General features: G+C 36.1%; 1 protein-coding gene and 1 pseudogene across 2 annotated transcripts; one reads left to right on the top strand and one right to left on the bottom strand.

Annotated features, from left to right (window-relative positions):
* The first annotated feature begins 1245 nt into the window (after positions 1-1245).
* Positions 1246-8868, top strand: LOC147400694 (uncharacterized). Its single transcript, XM_086446495.1, has 13 exons — positions 1246-1440; positions 2319-2958; positions 3061-3245; positions 3380-3460; positions 3563-3604; positions 3691-3735; positions 4061-4147; positions 5176-5302; positions 5421-5501; positions 6924-7049; positions 7628-7692; positions 8031-8136; positions 8560-8868. Exons 1-13 carry the CDS (start codon positions 1411-1413, stop codon positions 8661-8663), a joined length of 1719 nt encoding a protein of 572 aa, XP_086302621.1. The 5' UTR covers positions 1246-1410; the 3' UTR covers positions 8664-8868.
* Positions 8869-9281: 413 nt separating this feature from the next.
* Positions 9282-17115, bottom strand: LOC147400693 (equilibrative nucleotide transporter 1-like; annotated as a pseudogene). Its single transcript, XR_015179493.1, has 2 exons — positions 16362-17115; positions 9282-10094 (listed from the first exon to the last, which is right to left on the bottom strand). The product of XR_015179493.1 is annotated as an equilibrative nucleotide transporter 1-like (transcript).
* Positions 17116-18401: the final 1286 nt, after the last annotated feature.

Below are 18401 nucleotides of genomic sequence, written 5' to 3'. Positions count from 1 at the left end.
ATTTTTTGTGAGTATGATCTCTATGATGTGGAGATCATCCTCACCAAAAATCAGCTTATTCCAAAACTTCTAACCCCATCAAAAGTGATTTACAAAAATTGGACAGTCCACGATTCTTCAACTTATAAACTAGGGTTAGAAGTTTCAAAATGAGCTGATTTTTTGTGAGGATGATCTTTTCACCGTAGAGATCATCCTCACAAAAAATCAGCCTATTTCAAAACTTCTAACCCTATCAAAAGTGGTTTACAAAAAATGTTTGACACCAAACTTGGCAAACTTTAGGGCTGCTGAACCGCTCCCTATATATATATAGGGTCCCGTTCAGCAACAAACATTTTGGCAAAACATTTTTCAAAACATAGGTTAGAGGTTTTGGAATGGGCTGATTTTTGGTGAGGATGATTTCTACGGTGAGGAGATCATCCTCACCAAAAATCAGCCCATTCCAAAACTTCTAGCCCCATGTTTATAAGTTGAAAAATCGTGGACCGTCCATTTTTTGTAAACCATTTTTGATGGGGTTAGAAGTTTTGGAATGAGCTGATTTTTGGTGATGATGATCTCCTCATCGTAGAGATCATCCTCACAAAAAATCAGCCCATTCCAAAACCTCTAACCCATGTTTTGAAAAATGTTTTGCCAAAATGTTTGTTGGTGAACATTTCCCATATATATATATATATGGGTCCCGTTCAGCACTCAACCATTTACCCAACAATTTGCTCAACATGTTTTGTCCTACATGGGTTAGAAGTTTTGGAATAAGCTGATTTTTGGTGAGGATGATCTTTACAGGTGTAAAGATCATTCTCACCAAAAATCAGCTTATTCCAAGACTTCTAACCCATCACAAATGGTTTACAAAAAATGGACAGTCCACAATTTTTTAACTTGTAAACATGGGGTTAGAAGTTTTAGAATAAACGGATTTTTTGGTGAGGATGATCTTCTACGGGCTGATTTTTGGTGAGGATGATCTTCTAACATCCTCACCAAAAATCAAATCATGTAGGGCAAATTGTTGGGTAAATGGTTGGGTGCTGATCATTTCCCTATATATATAGATGTGTGTGTGCGCGCGCGTGTGTGTGTAAATTAAAACTTTGTGACTAGGCATCTATATATTACAACAGTGATGAATACTGGGACGGTTGGATATTGGAGTTAACTTTGATGTTTGGCAGAAATAAGACTGGAGTGACTGATGATTCCAAAGGGAATGAAGAGGTGGTACGTGTTGTACTTTGTAATTAAATTGTAATGGTGCGGATATAACAAAGACGAATCTTCTAATGTCTCTCTCTCTGTCTTGTCTACTACTTAGGATATCAGTACTCCACCAACCCAACCCATAATTCTTTCTTCTGCCGGCTTTCAACCCATCTTTCTCTCTCTCTCTCACAGGACATGATGAGGAGCATCACTGAAAAGCATGAGGTCAGACACCCTTGACATTCTACTTCTTCCAATATACATGTTACATCCTCCTTTTCTTCTCAAGTTTATATCTACTCTCTCTATATATATCCTCTTTCCTTATTGTTATTATTATTATTATTTTTAATTATTATCATTATATATGTTTATACATGCACAATGAACATCTTAAATATGAATTACAAGAAAAGTAAAAAAAAAAGATTATGTAAATAAGGAATTGCCTTTGGATGACATCAACCAATAATCTACCACTTGTCCTCAAAACCATATTCTAACACACATCTTAATTTGCAGAACATGGGATTCAAATTCCATATTGGGCAGTGCTTAATTTGTTCATTAGTCCTACGATGTTATTGGTCGATGCAATTTTACAAATATCATATCTCGTGTTTGCACAATATCTCCAATCAAGCCTCAAAAAAGGGGAGAGGTCTTGAGTTTAATTTAAGCCCCCATCGTTGGCCACCCACAAGGATTTATCCCTGCTTACACCTGGTATGTGTATTATTGATTGCATGTACCCCGGGGGATTTGGGCAAAGAGATATGGTGTTTTAAGAGGTCAGTTGCCTCGCCCCTGCTAGTCGGGCCTATGGATCTGGACAACCCCATCATAAAAAATAAAAATAAAAAATTGAATCAATTGGTACTTATCCTCAATATGATTTCCTTTCTTCTAAGTTGTAACGTTGATCTAGGCTCCTTAGCAACAGAGGACAATGGGTGACTGCCAAATCAGGCATCTACTATATATATTAAGTAATAATAGATTGAGTTATCCATGTCCATGACAAATGTTATAGCTTCTCCATCACTTGTTTGTAACTTTGTTTTGTACCCATGTGTGTTCTGAACGCGTTCTCTGTGTTGCAGGAACCATATGTTCGTAATCGAGACAAACCTTACTTCGATGGCATAAGAAAAGGTGATGCACCTTTCATTGCTCGAGCTCCCATTTTGGACTTTCAAGAAAGCAGTGTTAGCATCTTAAATTCAGCTCCTTCCTCATCCAAAAGTAATGATCCAGAACCCAAACAAGATGTTTTTGGGGATGTTTCTGAAAATGTCTCAGAGAAGTCCTCAAAGAATTCGTCTTCAGATATTCTTTTTTCGGAAAACTATGGGCATTCTATGTCAGGAAGACACTCAAAATATGTCACAACACCGTCATTTTCCTTCCCTGATATTTCTTCAGATTCTGACATTGGCTTGAACTCAGCAAATGATTTAGTGAAGGAGTATATGTCAAGAGTCTCTCAAGGCATTCCTGGTTTGCCCAAGCGAACTGTTGAGAGAACATATAGTATGACAAAGAGAAAGGCGGATTTTTCTAGGATTCCACTCCCCCATTCAGCTGCGTCGTTCTATAGTGGGAATTCACCTCAAATTGAAGTTGTGGAGACATGTGAAAGCATTACTAGGCTAAATCGGTATTTGAAAGCTGTAAGAGATGATATTAGAGTGGGAGTTCCAGGAAGATTCTTACATGCTGTAATCGGGCAAGAGGCCACCGGTAATTCCTCGTTACTCTCTTTTCAGTTTCTTCTTTCTTTTTCATTCTTTTATGTTTTGTGCATAGTACATCTAAGAGACATATTTGTGAGATTATTCACAGATGTTGGATCTGTTGCTTCAACAATTATGTATGCTTTCTACTTGAACGAAACAATTGATGGTAGCCAGCTTTGCACTGTACCTGTCATCAACATGAAAAGGGAAGACCTCAACTCTCATGCTGAACTCAAATGGTTGCTTGAATCATGTCATATTGATGAATCATCCTTGATTTTCATTGATGAGGTATGTACAATTTAACAGAGGAATGCAGAAGGTCAACCCTTACCGACTTATTAGATTTTTTCCTTTTCGACAATATGGACATAGTACATGATTTTATTTTTATTTTTTTCTTATTTTGGGGAATGGTTGAGCAGATTAACCTTTCTTACTATTATACATTTGGGAGTCTTAAAATAGTTCTAATAAACAGCCACAAGATCCCGTCCCAACAAGAGGTAAAATCTATTTGCAAGAACTGCATGCTTTTAGTTTACTATTGAACTAACCTTTTAAAATTCTGGAATATTAAACTTTTTTTTACCTAATGGCTGATACAGGAATTAAAGGAGGCTGTAATTGAAATCTTCAATTGCAAAAAGGTCTTCTAGTTTCCTCAATGGGTTGAATGTTTACATCTATTTTCTCTGAAAAAGGCAACTTACTGTTTCTCCTCTTTGTTTTATAGGATGATTTTGTCTATCCTTGGGTTGAAACTGTTATTACGGGACAGGTACGATTTTGAAAATCACTAGACATAGAATTATATGCAAAATTCATTTATCAAATGTGTTGCTGCAATTACCTTCTTTTTTCCTTAAGGTTTGTTATAGACTCAATAGAAGCCCAAAGGTTTCAATACTCACTATGTTTCCTTTCTGGGAGTAAATTCTAGGTTCATCTAGGAGTAGTAGGCTGTAACTGGGAGTTTCTTATAAACTTGTAACAGCTTATGTTGGGTCAGTTAGCCATTGGATTAACTCTTGATTTTCCTAAACATTTTTAGTAACTTATTGAAAGAAACATACAGAATTGTTTCTCAAGTACAATTAATGCAGGATTGTTCGTGCTGTACACTTGTTGCTGAAAAATTCTCACTGACTTCGCCTCAGATTTTGGCTGGGCAAGGATTCAGCCGACTTTTGGTATATGTCCTTTCCCAATGCTCCAAAATCCATTTATAACCTAATGCACCATATTATCTCCATCTATGTTATCTAAAATGTTGTACTACTCATTCCTATTTTATGTCTTTTGTGCCAACTAACAATCTTTTGCTCACTCAGATAAACTGCAAAAATGTTTATCACTTATACTATTACTGAAATTTGCAATGCTGTTCCACTTTGAGGGACATTTGGACTTTGGAGGTCACTGACATTTTTACATCTAATAATTCCAATAATTATGTTCATTGTTGAGTTTCTATTTTAAATGGATTGATTTTATATGATTAAATGAGACTTGTCCTTTAAGAGTTACTGGTGTCCCTTCCCTTGGATTGGACCCATCTAGGAGATATCTCAGGAACATAATCTGCCTGGTCAGATAATACCAACCTATGTTACCTGGTTCATTGGTTCGTAATTTGCCACTCTAGAATGAACCCAGTTCATAGGCTTAGGTAGACTTAATCCGTTTCTTGGTTCGCTTTGGTTTCCTAGATTGGTTTGCTAGCTTGGTTCACTTGTGCATATACATAATTCAAGTATACAAGTTATAAGTACAATTATAATGTCAAAAAATTCTAAGTCTAATAGAAATAAATTAATATAATAATCCAAAATTTAAATATAAACAATGAAAAATATTTAATAAATTGGTTCGGTTCACTGAACCAATTAAAAAATTATTTGGTTCGCTGAACTCTATCAAAATTTGGTGGGTTGGCGGTTCGCTTGATTTTACGAACCCAGTACTAACTGTGTCATGAACAAGTTTGCTCTGTACCGGTTCATTGTTCGGACTAGTAGCAACAAATTGGGTAACATAGATATCAACCATCTAACATATGCACCCAACAAAAAAATTCAATATGGCCTAATTGAATAGTGGTTCCTGGTCCTATTCCTTTTTTTTGGCTTTCATGTGTAATGTAGGTGAACATGGGGATTCCCAAGTTTCGTATATTTTATAGATCTCATTGTTCGTCGCTCTTCCCATTTTTGAGCAGCTAGCAGCTATCCTCTTGGATACAGGAAACCTGAAGAATCCTCAATGCACCTCTAAAGATAAGTACATAGCAACTCTACTGATTAATGGTGCTGGTCGATTTGGATGCAATGGCCTTTACCAGATATGTACGTTCTCTAAATTGTTATTTGTTTACATATTCTGAGTTGCTAATTTCCGATTCTCTTTTATGGACTGGGACCTATTATAAGGCTTATTTATGGAGTATTAATTTATCATTTTCAGTAAGATACAAAATGCATGATGTATCTGAGCTCAAAGTAGGGGATATCTTGCGTAAGGATTTCAAGAAGTGGACAAGAGTAGGTATGGACACACCCATATCTTTGATCTTACAGTTGATTGTGAAATGTAAATAACTGCAATTATAAAATGTAAATAACAACTCAGAGAAATCATATTCTGAGTTGTTAATTTCCGATTCTCCATATGCAGAAAACAAATACAACAGTGTTCTTGTTGCTTTTATTTTCTTTTTTTTCTGCAGAGATTACCTTTTAGACCTGATTGAAAGGATTTCTTTTTCTTGGGATTATGTTACTTCGTTAATGGATCAAATTTTTTTAAGAAACATGCTCCATCAAAAACATATGGGGCACTCACTAAATTTTATTTAAAAGAGCCTTAATAACTTTTACCAAATGAGTTTAAAAAGAGCCTTAATGGGGCACTCACTAACTTTTACCAAATGAGTTTTGATGTGTCCTTTTCGGATTCTATTAAGTGGTCCTCTTTTTTCCCCTCCAAGGTTTCTTTCTTTATTTGGCTTGCCTCCTTAGTTAGGATCCTAACCTTGGACAATCTGATTATTCGTGGGTGGACCTCTTCGAATTTGAGTTCTCTCTGCAAGAGAAATGGGGAAGTAGTTAACCACATCTTAATTCATTGTTCTTTGTCCCGTGGAATTTGGATGCATTTTCTCTCTCTTTTAGTTGGATTGGGTCATGCCACTAGCCCTGTTTTTCACCCTCGGAAGGGTGGTCTTCTAATGTTTTCTCCACCAGGAAAAGATGTCTTTGGGCTATTCTGGTCCAAGTTGAGTGAAGACTTTGGTGGAGTTTCTTTTGAGGATGTCGTGTTCAAGTGGGACACATTGTGTGCTTTGTAATTCTTTGAGGCTTCCTTTGTAACTTTCGGGTTTTCTCTTCTATGTTTTGGGTGCTATCTCAGCCTCCTTCTTCTCTTCTTTGATTTCAACAAAAAAATATCTAACTAGAATGTTATTTATATAACTTTTACTTGTACTAACTAGTATCTACACCTAATATAAATGTAGTTTTTTTCCTTTGATAGGTAAAATAAATAATGCCAATGGCCTCAAGGTTGAAATTATTGAGTACCGTTTAATTGTGCCAATGGCTTCTCAACTAAGTCACAGCTTGCATCAGGAAAGAAAAATGAGAAATGGTCATTCCATCATCATGTGACATATATGATGCTAAGCAGTGGTGATCATGATTCATGATTGACCTTTTGAAGAGTCCCACTGAAGAGATATTCGAAGTCAAAATTCAACATTCTCAAATGATAACAATCAATTATCGTCTATTGACCTTTTGTCTGAACCATTTCCTTCAACTGTCCACAACTGTTTTTTAATGTGAACTAAAGTTAATTTTTCTTCTTGTGACTTTTATATGATATTATTGACTTCTTGAGAGATTTTTTTTCTTTTTAGAATACTGCCTGTCAACCTTTTTATTGATTCCATAAAAATATTGGATCCAGGTAAACCAGATAATTTGGGTTCTAGATTGGTGGTTTCACATATCGGGATGAGTTCAATCGGGACTTCAGTTGGGCAACTGCTCACTCATGGGAATTCAGCCCCACAAGATATAGTGCTCTTCCAGCGTGAGTGTAACATTTCTGAATCGATATCTGGCTCTAGGAAACTAGGACAACAAGAAGCCACCTCCATGTTCACCATGGAGAATGCATATTGGGGAATTTGGGGGCTTACAAATAGTCGATCTTTGTTTGGGTTAGTTGTTGAACAACCAATTTATGGTTATCGACTCTTGCTCTTATCACATTGATTCTTCAAGTCCCTTTTAGGACTTCTCCAAATCAAGTCACTTGCACGACTGGAAAAATGTTTCATCTCATATAACATTCTATTATCCTTTTTTCATTGTATGTCTTTTACTCTCATATAACACACAAAAATTAAACACGATATTTTTCCTTAATTAAGGATTTAATATAATTTATGCTTGTATTCATGTATCGAAACACATTATTTTTCCCCAATTTCTTGTTCCATCTCATTTAATCTGTCATCTTATTGAGATTCGGGACGAAACCTAGATTTTAAATATTGATATGGTGTTTAGCATGAAGGGATAATAAGGTTGAATAAATTCGTGGTTCATCTCTTTTTTCTTTTTGAGAAAATTCTTGTATATTACTTCCTTGCCATGAAATTTCAGAGTCAGAGAAACTTCGGCTACTTATGATTGTTTCAGGGTATTACGACTCCCAGAAGAACTTCAAGGTTTGGGATACTGCACACTTTATTAATCTTGTTTGTTAAACAAAAACTAGGCTATCCATCGAGTATGATGTTAGTACGTCTAAATAATGGTACTGTAACACAAGGTGCAAAAACAGATGACACAATCCATCATCCAAGGATATAGCCTTAACTAAAGCAAACTTATTTCCTAGATGGGTTCATCACCTGTATATGTCCACTCTTTGTACGATTAGATTACATACCCATGGACACTGTCCTTATGGTCTAATTGGTGAATTATATAGTTTTCCTTCTCATTGATCACAGAGTATGATTTCTTTCTACTGTTAACTGTTAACTGTTTGGTGTTGATTTAGAGGGAGATACTTGTTTCTGCTGAATCTGTCGAGCTTATGAGGAATCTACTTCACTTCCTAAATTCCACAGCCTCCCAACTTCCGCTCAAAGTTCTGCATCAACCAGGTCAGGAGTTTAGCTCGCCTATGTATTATTCAACAGAATTTGACATATCAGATAGTGTTATAAATTAGATCAATCTGATATTTGGTATAGGCCTTCTAGCGTAAGAATCTGAAAAATAAAGCATGATGATGTTCATGGATGGGATTTATTCGTAAAAGAATGTGTCCTGAATTTTGGGAATTAAACCAAAGAATCATTTTGCTTTTCCCATATTAGTATTTGTCTAAGTTACCTAGACATCCTAGGTTGCCTCATAAACCCACTTTTGAGACTTGGTTATCTAATTGATATAGACCACACCTACTCCAATTAGCTGATCCTTTCTTATGAGCCCATTGTGTTTATTGTTTTGGCACTATAGCTCTGCATTGCCAATCGTATAAGTCCCTTTTGTTTTCTAGTACTTAATACATTATTATGCAGGTCTTAGGGATGAACTGAGAGCATTCGAGATTGATAACAAAATAACATCGAGGAAGACCATTGAACGGCTCTTGGAAGATTTTGGTGGGACATCAAGACAGTGAAAGAGATTGTTAATCACAACAAATATTTCCAATCCAATGTTGTCACTTATTTATTTGTTATTGGTGATGGTAAGAAAATATTTCTTTAACGTAAAATATGACAGAACAGATTTCGATCAGTCTGGCTGGTTCAGTAATTTTCTTGATAAGGTGGCTAATTATTCCTTCATTATATGTGAATTAAAGAAAAAAAATCCCATTTATATTTGAATAATTTGCAAATTTCTAAACCTGGTCAAATAATGTATATTATTACTCCTAAAATTAATTGAAAGAGTAGTTTTAAGATAGAATTAGGTGGTATAATAGGACTAATATATCAGAGCATCAGATCCTGATCCCATTTCTACGATCTTCTACAAAAGAACTCCAAGGTGGCAGGTACCTTCCCATCTCAACTTCCTTGGGATAAGAAGTCATCCCCTCTAGCTTGGCTGAACGCTTGACCTAAAACCGAAGACCTTCCTGATCAGTGAGGGCATCAAGAAGCAATGGAAGAATTTTATAATCGATTAACATACATTTTTGAAAGTCGGGTTTACATAATCATCATCGTCCCTTTTGCTGTCTTTCACAAAATAAAACAATTCTGTGCTACAACAACAAAATTAATCACAGTTGTGTACAAGCCTTTACATATTGAAAAGACTACCATTAAAGTTCGAGAATATAAACAATTGCTACGAGATGAAGAGCGCAGTTAACTACTAGATGACCCAAAACCAAGCTACAACTGAACCAGCTGCCAAGCCAACAACTAAGAACAATACAACACAATTCCTGCTGTTTCGGAATGTTGTATCGGTACTATTTTTGGAGCATTAATCATCAACACGCTTGTAAATAGCCATTGGTCAGACCGAGAAGACCCGTCAGTATCGAAACTGGGATCTCAGTCCGGAACAATTCATGTAAGCAACCCAAGAAGAGAGGATAGAACAACAGCCTCGCGACACTTGCACCAATAGCAATCTTTGCATTCTCAAGGAGATAGAGTGCAGTCAGACACTTACCAACCAAGTCTAGCACATTGTAACATGTAAGGAGAAGGATCGGGTACCAATCATTGAGTATCTGAGAGTGGACATCCTCGGTAATATATCCTGGAAATATCGATAGGGTTACAACATAAATGAGGAGGATCCCAAACCCAAACCACTTCACTCTCCCTATAACGGCCCACAATGTTGATCTCCAGGCAGATCCTCCAGTCAGAAAACCTTTTTCAATTTTCTCCTCCTCTACAGCTTGCATTTTCAGATCTTTAAAGTATTGGATAACTGGAAGCTTTTCTGCCACATTGTAGAAAACAATGCAGATAGCCATAACCACACCACTGAATGAAATAGAGGTTTGCACTACTTCTTAGACCTTGTGTGTCTTGGGAGAATATGGATTTTGTTATGATCCTCAAAATTGAAACAAGCACCCCTGCCAGTCAATAATTCAAACATTAACTATGGATACCCAATATACTATTAGTCATTATAACCCAAACCCAACCCAACATTATTAAGCAAACAAACAAGTCACCACCCAAACTATTTACTTTAACACATGATTTTGGTTTTCTGACAGCTGATATGGAGCTCCACAATAAATAATTTAACTTACATCAACATATAAAAAGTCAAAAATTGAAGTGGACTTGATGAGCCAGGGTCTGAGTTTACTTGAGCTCAGTTGAGCAATTTTATCTCACACTTCAGAAAAAAAACTTCAGGAAAAAAGATGCCCAACCATATATTTACTTTTAATTAAAAGGTGAAAATTAAAAAACAGGACTACCACACCAATATATCATTAGAGCATAATGTTGGCATAACAAAAAGAGTACATGAGTTTTCAGTAAAATTGGAAATCAATATCTATGACTGTGACTATATCTATACTAGACTTGTGGGTCCGATTTTCTCTCTCCTATGAGGCACTCTCAACTTCCCAAGTAAAGCTGGTAATCAATAGCTATGTATATATCTATATTAGATCTATGGTCCAATTTTCTCTATCCTATGAAGCACTCTCAACTTCCAATATGCTGTGTCAGCTACTAAAACAATACTTGAATTCCTCCATCTCACAAGTATCGATAGCCAAAACAAATTCCCAAGAACATCAATTCTCCTTCAAAATCTTTCCTCAAATTCCAAAAACTTCTCCCCCAGGTTATTTTCTTTATTTGAGGAACAATGAAAAGCAATTTATAGAATTGCACGTGGTAGGTCTAACTTTCATCAATATTCTGATCTAAACCTAGTATAATAATAAACAAATCAAAGGTCTAGACAAGTTGGTATAAATTAAGGAACTGATACATCCAAGCTTGCTCTGTATTACCGATCGAATTAAGAATCAAATATGCAGTATCCTTGCATATAGATTCAACTCTTTTATCTCCTTGGTCTTCTAGAGTATTGTATGAGACATCACAGATACAAATATAGAGAAATAAAAAATACGAGCAAGTAAACAGGGAAGATATGGTGAGGATTAGAGGCTTCTGGAGTTCAGGAGACTTGCTTCTCCATCAACTTGGATTTTCAGCTTTGACAAAATGACTTTTGGCAAACTCTCAGGCCGCCTGAACACTAGAACCCAAGATTGTTTGGTCCACCCCTAGGTAGATCTAGTCGCAAAAATTCAGCCTGATTAAGGCTTCTAGCCACTTGGGTTTGAATGGTTAACACATTTGGCTTAGAACCCAGTTATAGGCCTATCCATGAAAATCACAAAGAAAATAATACTCAAATGTCTAGAATATGATCTCTCCCTTTTCTTTCATTGAGGTCAAAGGGCAGATTGAAAGTAAAACATGTTTCTGGAGAGTAACACATGTGCTGACTAAGCAAGGGAGTGCAGCTCAGCCAAATGAAGTAACATATCAACATCAAAGCTGTTGTAGTCTTCACCTTAATCCCAATTACTAGGTCAGCAACATGAATCCTATTTCACAATTTAACTCTATCAGAACAGTATCTTCAGTCAAAGCATATTCCTTCAAACCACTAATAATGAAACCCAATTTCGGAAACAGGGTTTTAATAGAAATAACCAAATCTATTTTAGGAAAAAATCTATGTCGACATATCCAGGAAAACATCCTATAACTAGTGGCACTGACCCTTTAGAGTTATCTATTAATGTTATTTTATTTTTGAAGATATAAGTGATTTATTAATGGAAAAGGTATCTAATACAGAGATGAAATAGGAAGACCTAAACAATGATGACAAAAACTATTCAGTGACTAGAATTGGCTTGATACTTCACCATGACTACCCCTTCAAATTTCTTTCAAAATCATCAACACCTTATTCCAAAAATTCCTTTTGAAATATAGTGCAGAAATCTAACTCAACATTGTCCTGTGGTGATGAATCTTACACAAGAGCCTCAGAACATATTAGCTTTGGATGCTCGTTCACCCCGAGACATAGCCACATTAAAATACATGAAAGTTGATTGATATAAGGAGAACAACAACCGAAAGAGAGAAGTAATCAAAGGGAAAACAAAAATAGGTCAAGAATCAGGGGGAGGAAAGTTACCTGATTGAAAATTGACAGTTGTTGACTAAAGTTTCAGCATGCAGTTCCTCTAAATTCTTCATTTCCCAGAATGAAACCCAGTTCAGTATGTATAGAAGTGAGCAATTGAAATATCAACAACAACCCCTGTTGTCCATCCTAGATATCTCCATAGCACAACATCAAACCCCAGTTAAACCCTCAGACCCCATTTTTGATAATCCCTGGAGGCTTTTTGTTATTCGAACTTCAGGTATCTGACTTAAAATCTCCTAGAAACTAAAGAATCTTCAAGATCAAATCTTGGGACTACAATATCTTCATTGGTTCTAGCCAACTTGCTTACCTTATTTGTTGCCTCTATACTTTGACATTCATGGTGAGGCATCTAAAAGTCACAACATACCTTATTTACTATTGCCATCCTTAGAGAAAGTATCCATTATATCATTATTAAATCCCATGCCTAATCCCTACTTACAGCCATCTCTTATCATCCACTTCTTACGGCAGAAAGGATAAGGCTCCCTTGTAGCATCTTCCAGGATCAGTTCAACCTTTTTCGGGCCCAAAATGTCATCCAAAGTACCCCAAACCTCCAAGATGATTCTATTATGTGATCTAGGCTGCCTTGTTGATCTCTTTTTTTCTCTAATAGACAGCAAAGAGAGACAAGACAAGGATGAAGGGTTGGGTTTGACTAATATGAAAGCTTGTTGATAGCTCGAGTCTACTGTTGTATCAATAACAAAATAATCAAAGGTTGAAAACAATTATATTTATCCATATTTTCAAGAAAAATTACTTTTGTCCACCTCGATGCCACGTTCCTAGATGATCATATGGCTTGATCAAAGACCCTTTACTAAGTATTCTAATGTTATTGCACTGTGAGTCCCCGATATTGTAAGATCTGACCATGTTACTTACAGCTAGAATCCCGTGGAATTTTGTTGACTCTAACTCCAAGGAAGACATTTGGATCGATGCAACGATTACCCATCAGATTCAGCTTAGATATGCAGTTGGGATTAGCAACACCACTATGGCAATCAAGATCTACGATTCAAGTATTGATCAGAGCCCAACTCACAAGAGAAAACTCTTTCTTGCCTTTAGCCTAACACCTGGCAGCTTCAATGTGAATGCTACCAGGAGTTGTTGAGTTTAGTCCCACATCGGACACAAATTGCCTTGTCTCTCTCCTTATAAGATCATGGGCCTCTCCACTCATTGCCAATTGGTTTTGAGTTGGACCCCCAAATATATCATGGTATCATAGCGGACTTTCTCTTCTCCACATCACTCAGTTCATATCTCCACGTGCTTTGGCCCAATCTGGCCCACACGTGCAGGGGTGTTTTGAGTTTAATCCCACATCATACACAAATTGCCTTGCCTCTCTCCTTATAAGATCGTGGGGCTCTCCACTCATTGTCAATTGGTTTTGAGTTGGACCCCCAAATTTATCAAATGCTCACGTATCGTGCCTCAGTTCGACCTGAGACCTTTTAATATGCATAGTTGCATCTTCCCCATCAGATCGGTCTTTTGTGGTAAATGGTTTTTCAACATGGTCAGAGCACTAGGTTCGTTTAGGTCACAAGTTCGAGTCTCCTCGAAGGAATTTTCCACCCTATGGGTGAGGGGTAGTGTTCAGTTTTGTGTTATTCACCTCCACTCCCGGGTGCCACGTGCTCACGTATTGTGCCCTAGTTCAACTAGTGACCCTCTTATATTCATAATTGCGCCTTCCCCATCAGATCGGTCTTTTGAGGTAAATGGTTTGTCAACAGGAGTTAGCTCTCTTATTGGTACTCCCTCCCATGTTGAAGCATAATAGCACATCCAAGAACCTTCTTAACATCTATCTCTCCCCTGGGTAGCATGTCCATTTGGCGTCTTTAATAGACTCAACAAGCTCCAAGCCACCACATGAACAAGGTTAGCAAATATTTGCCACGTTAACTTCATCTTCAACCAGCGCACATGGAAGTTTTGGCCTGATCATTGTAAAAAACAAAAGTTTTTAATGCACACATGAACAATGAAATACAGATCTGATTTTATTCAGATTAATCAATTAAAAATAACAAGATCGATGTCATCAAAATTTGACTGCTTCGATCTCGTTTGACCTACGATTTAACCACCTTACATGATTTACATAAGTATTTTAAAGGACCATAAACAGCAATCAATCATCACACCATTGAAAAATAATTAAAACAATTTTACTCAAAAACTAAATTCGACCAACCCTCAAGATTCAGAGAAAAGTTACATTAAATTTATGACGACTGATTGCTGCTTACAGTCCTTTAAAATACTTATAGCAAAATACAAAAGATTAAATTTATCCTAACTTGGGAGATTCTCCTCCTTTATAGCAAATACAAGAGTCCTTCTACCAAAAGGGTAAACTGAAGAACCAGACTACCATGTTTTGCCACGTTATCAACTTTCTAAAGAACTGTGTGCAACTCCCCATTAACTGGATTCATAGATATGTTCAAAATTTCAAATGATTTGGGGGAACAACTGATTATATAAATATGAGGCCAAATTCCTCCATTTTTTTTTTCTTTGATAGGTAAAGAAATTTATTAACAACGTGGTCACGGAGACCAACTAGAAAGGTACAAAGAGGAATTTAAGGACAAGGAATACTACAAACCCAGTATTAATAAATCTCCATCATCATCCTTCCTTGCCCTTTGGGGTGAATTGTGCAGGATAAAAATTGTCCATCCATCTAGATTATGACAATCCTCATGTCCTATTGAGACACTACATCCGATAAGGACTATCAAGTTTTTTTTATTTTTACTGCTATGAGTGTAAATAATTACAAAAGGCTTACAAGGTTAAGTTTGAGCCACTTGAAGGAGGGAGTAACAAGCAAAGAAGACTCAATATGGCTAGATCGATGTTGGTCTAATATCGTGCAAGATTTCGAGAATATTATGCCTATGTGATAGCATTTATCAGAACCTGCTCCCAAGTTAAAATAGAAAACAACCTAATCCAACCACAATTGCAACAGCTAATCTAATACTGATTCAAAAAACCAAGGTAAAGGACAATGATATTTCTATTATGTATCTGATCTAGTAAATTTCACAAACAACACAAGCACCAAAGGCATCGAATAAATAGTGTTGACAAAGACAAAAATGGAAATCACAAATTACAATTCTTGGTAACAAGATTAACCAAAGCCCAAAAGAGAAAGAATAGGAAATAAATAATTAAAATAAGGGGAAAGTGATGGATAAAAATGAGAAAAAGTATTCCAACCCATCCCACAAACAGTAACAAAATCCTCCAAATTTTCTAAAACCGAAAAAAAATTCACTGACCCACTAAGATTAATCACCACATAGAGCTAGTCACAAAATTATCCAATTTAAAAAAAAAAATTGTAAAATTCTCCAAATTAGGGTTTGGCCGATTAAATCTGCTAATTGACAAATTAATCGACAATTCTAAAATTATTCGTGGAACATGGTGACATTTTTACCCTTCACCTTCAAAATGTTTTTATTTATTTTTATTTTTTTTCAACATTCAAACATCAAGAAGAAGATAGGATATTTAGAGAGGTTGAAAATGATGGATTTTGCTAAGAAACCCAAACAAATATTTTGTATAATCTCAGGAATTTTGCCAATTTTTTAACGGAACTTTCCTAAATTTATCCAAATTAATCTAATTGAACCCCCACCCAATCATTTACCCAATCCGAACGATGTTGCTGTGAAATAAAGTAAAATTTTCACCTTTCAACCTCAACACTTAATCTTCTTCAATCTGAAGAAAAAAGATAAGGTCTTTAGGGAGGTTAAAGTGGAAGTTTTTCCAATTTTCTTTTTAAAACTTTCCCAAAATTTTCCGAATTAACCCAATTGAATATAGCCTTCACCCAATAAGTTCCAATTTCGAATTTGGTTAATATATCCAGAAACAGTTACAGATGATCTCATTAAAAACAGGGTTACAGACCAAAAAAAGAAAAAAAAACAAAAAACTAAGAAATGGGTATGAGTCCAAACACAAATTACTAATGGTGTAGAACAAAATATAATAAAATAAACTAAATTACAGATAAGTCATAAATGCTGGAAAGTAGAGAGAGAATACTAATAGTAAGAGGAAAAAAAAATATTACCAGAAGCAGCAGTTCCTGCAAAAACAGCCTGCATATATCTCTCAGGAAGCTCTCCAGCTGACCCAACAACACTACCCTGAACCAAGGCGTCTGCCACTCCAGACAACCCAACAGCACCGATGGTCACATAAAACCCAGAAGACAAACCTGTTCTTCCCTTAATGTAAACCACATCCAACACAGGAACCAAAAGTATGGAAACCATGAAGAGGATCAAACCCAGATTGATTCGAAAGGAAGAATTGGATTTGTGTGCGTAGGGAAGGATTATGAGAAGGCACACCAGACCGACAAGCATGTAAACCACAGCGAAGAGACGATCCACGTTGGTTTCTGGGTAGAGATAACTGAAGTAATCGACTGCTGTTATGAAAGCGTTCCATGGGAGGAGGAAGCCGGCTCCCAATGTGAAGTATACAATGTAAGCAAAGTGGAACGAGTCTTTTGGGATTTTTTCTGAAGAAGCACTTCTTGTCAAAAGCGCTTCTTCTGCATTTTCTTCCCTTCTAACGACGGACATTCTCCTCCTTCAGCTTTCTCTCTCTCTCTCTCTCTCTCTCGGTCCAGGCAAATCTAAGGAAAATATCTAATTTGGGTGATTTAGATATACCCCCTCCACCATTTTGTTAATATTTGAGATACCCTTGTTTTTTTTTACATGCCTTCCTTGACCTCATTATATTCAAATAGACTAATTCAAAATGATTCAAATGCCCTCATCTTTAAATAAACACCACAATGACTAGGATGACGAATGAAGGGTTTTTTGTCACACGTGTCTCCCCGATTAGCCTTTTTTTACTCGCTTCATTCCCTTCATAAATCAATAAGGCCACTCCATGACCAAGTTCTCGCCTTTGATATCTACTTGTACTAGGGTAACGAAGTGAATTGCTTTCGGTTCTTACATTGAAGGTAAGATTATTGAGTTGAGGGAGACCCCTTTGGTATTGCTTTCTTGCGTGCTTTGCTCTCGCCTTTATCTCTATGTCACACATAGAGTAAAAAGAAACACCTTTGATTTTTCATCCAAACAATTGTCTCTTTTGGACTTCCTTCTATAAAATATTTTACCTTCTTCAATCTTGCAATTCTATCAATGTCACAAATTTCAAAATTCACCAAAACATTGAGGAGATGAAGATCTTGAAGAAGACAAGAATTTTGGGGGGAAAAATAAAAGGCTTTTTTTATTAAAGGTTAAAGATGAGGGTATATAGGTTAACTTTTTATTAATTTTTAAGTTGAAGATGTAGGTCAAGAAGGGTATGCCATCAGTTTCAAGGAAAAAAAAAAAAAAGAGAGAGGAGGGGGTAAGTATCACAAATATTCACAAAAACATTGACGAGGGGTATGAGGAAGAATAATTAAATTAGATAATTCTCCTTAATTCCCCCACTCTTGTCATATTATCAACCTAGTACCTACTATTCCCATTGGAAAATGTTGAAATGACAAAAAAAATTTACTATGATTCTCACAAATATGACGTGAGATGTGTACATAACCATATAGATGTGTTTCCTTGCGATACGAGTAAAAACCATCTACGATTATGTATGCATGTCCTTGTCAGAATTGTGAGAATCGTAGTAAATTCTGTGTCACCCCAGCACGACATTCCCATCTCTCCCCTCCTCTAAAACATCACTCATCTCACATCAATATTCAATACCTAACCATCAAGCATTAGGTCCAGTTTGTTTCAAACTTATACCAAAAGAATAATGATTTCCTAACTAAAAAGTTTTCTGTTGGTCAATACTCGGCTGACGTATTATGGATATGACATCATAGATTTATTTCCTTGAGATTTTCAAATCAAATCTTTATAAAAGATGTGCATCTATGTATCCCGAGAAAATAGATCTATGATTCTATGTGCATAATGCATCAACCGAGTATTTATCGAGTGAAAACTTTCTATTAGGATATCAGCACTCTATACCATGTGCCCATGAATTTCTCATTGAAAAAAAAAAAGGTTGATACAAGTTTAAGTCTTTCCATCAATTCAGCTTTTGTTTTTTCATGTGGTCC

Source organism: Akebia trifoliata, chromosome 6 (assembly GCF_017979445.1).
Source record: "Akebia trifoliata isolate Shusen 1 chromosome 6, ASM1797944v1, whole genome shotgun sequence".
NCBI classification, from domain to species: domain Eukaryota; kingdom Viridiplantae; phylum Streptophyta; class Magnoliopsida; order Ranunculales; family Lardizabalaceae; genus Akebia; species Akebia trifoliata.
Note: the sequence above shows the minus strand (reverse complement) of the source record. Positions and strands in the feature narration are given on the sequence as shown.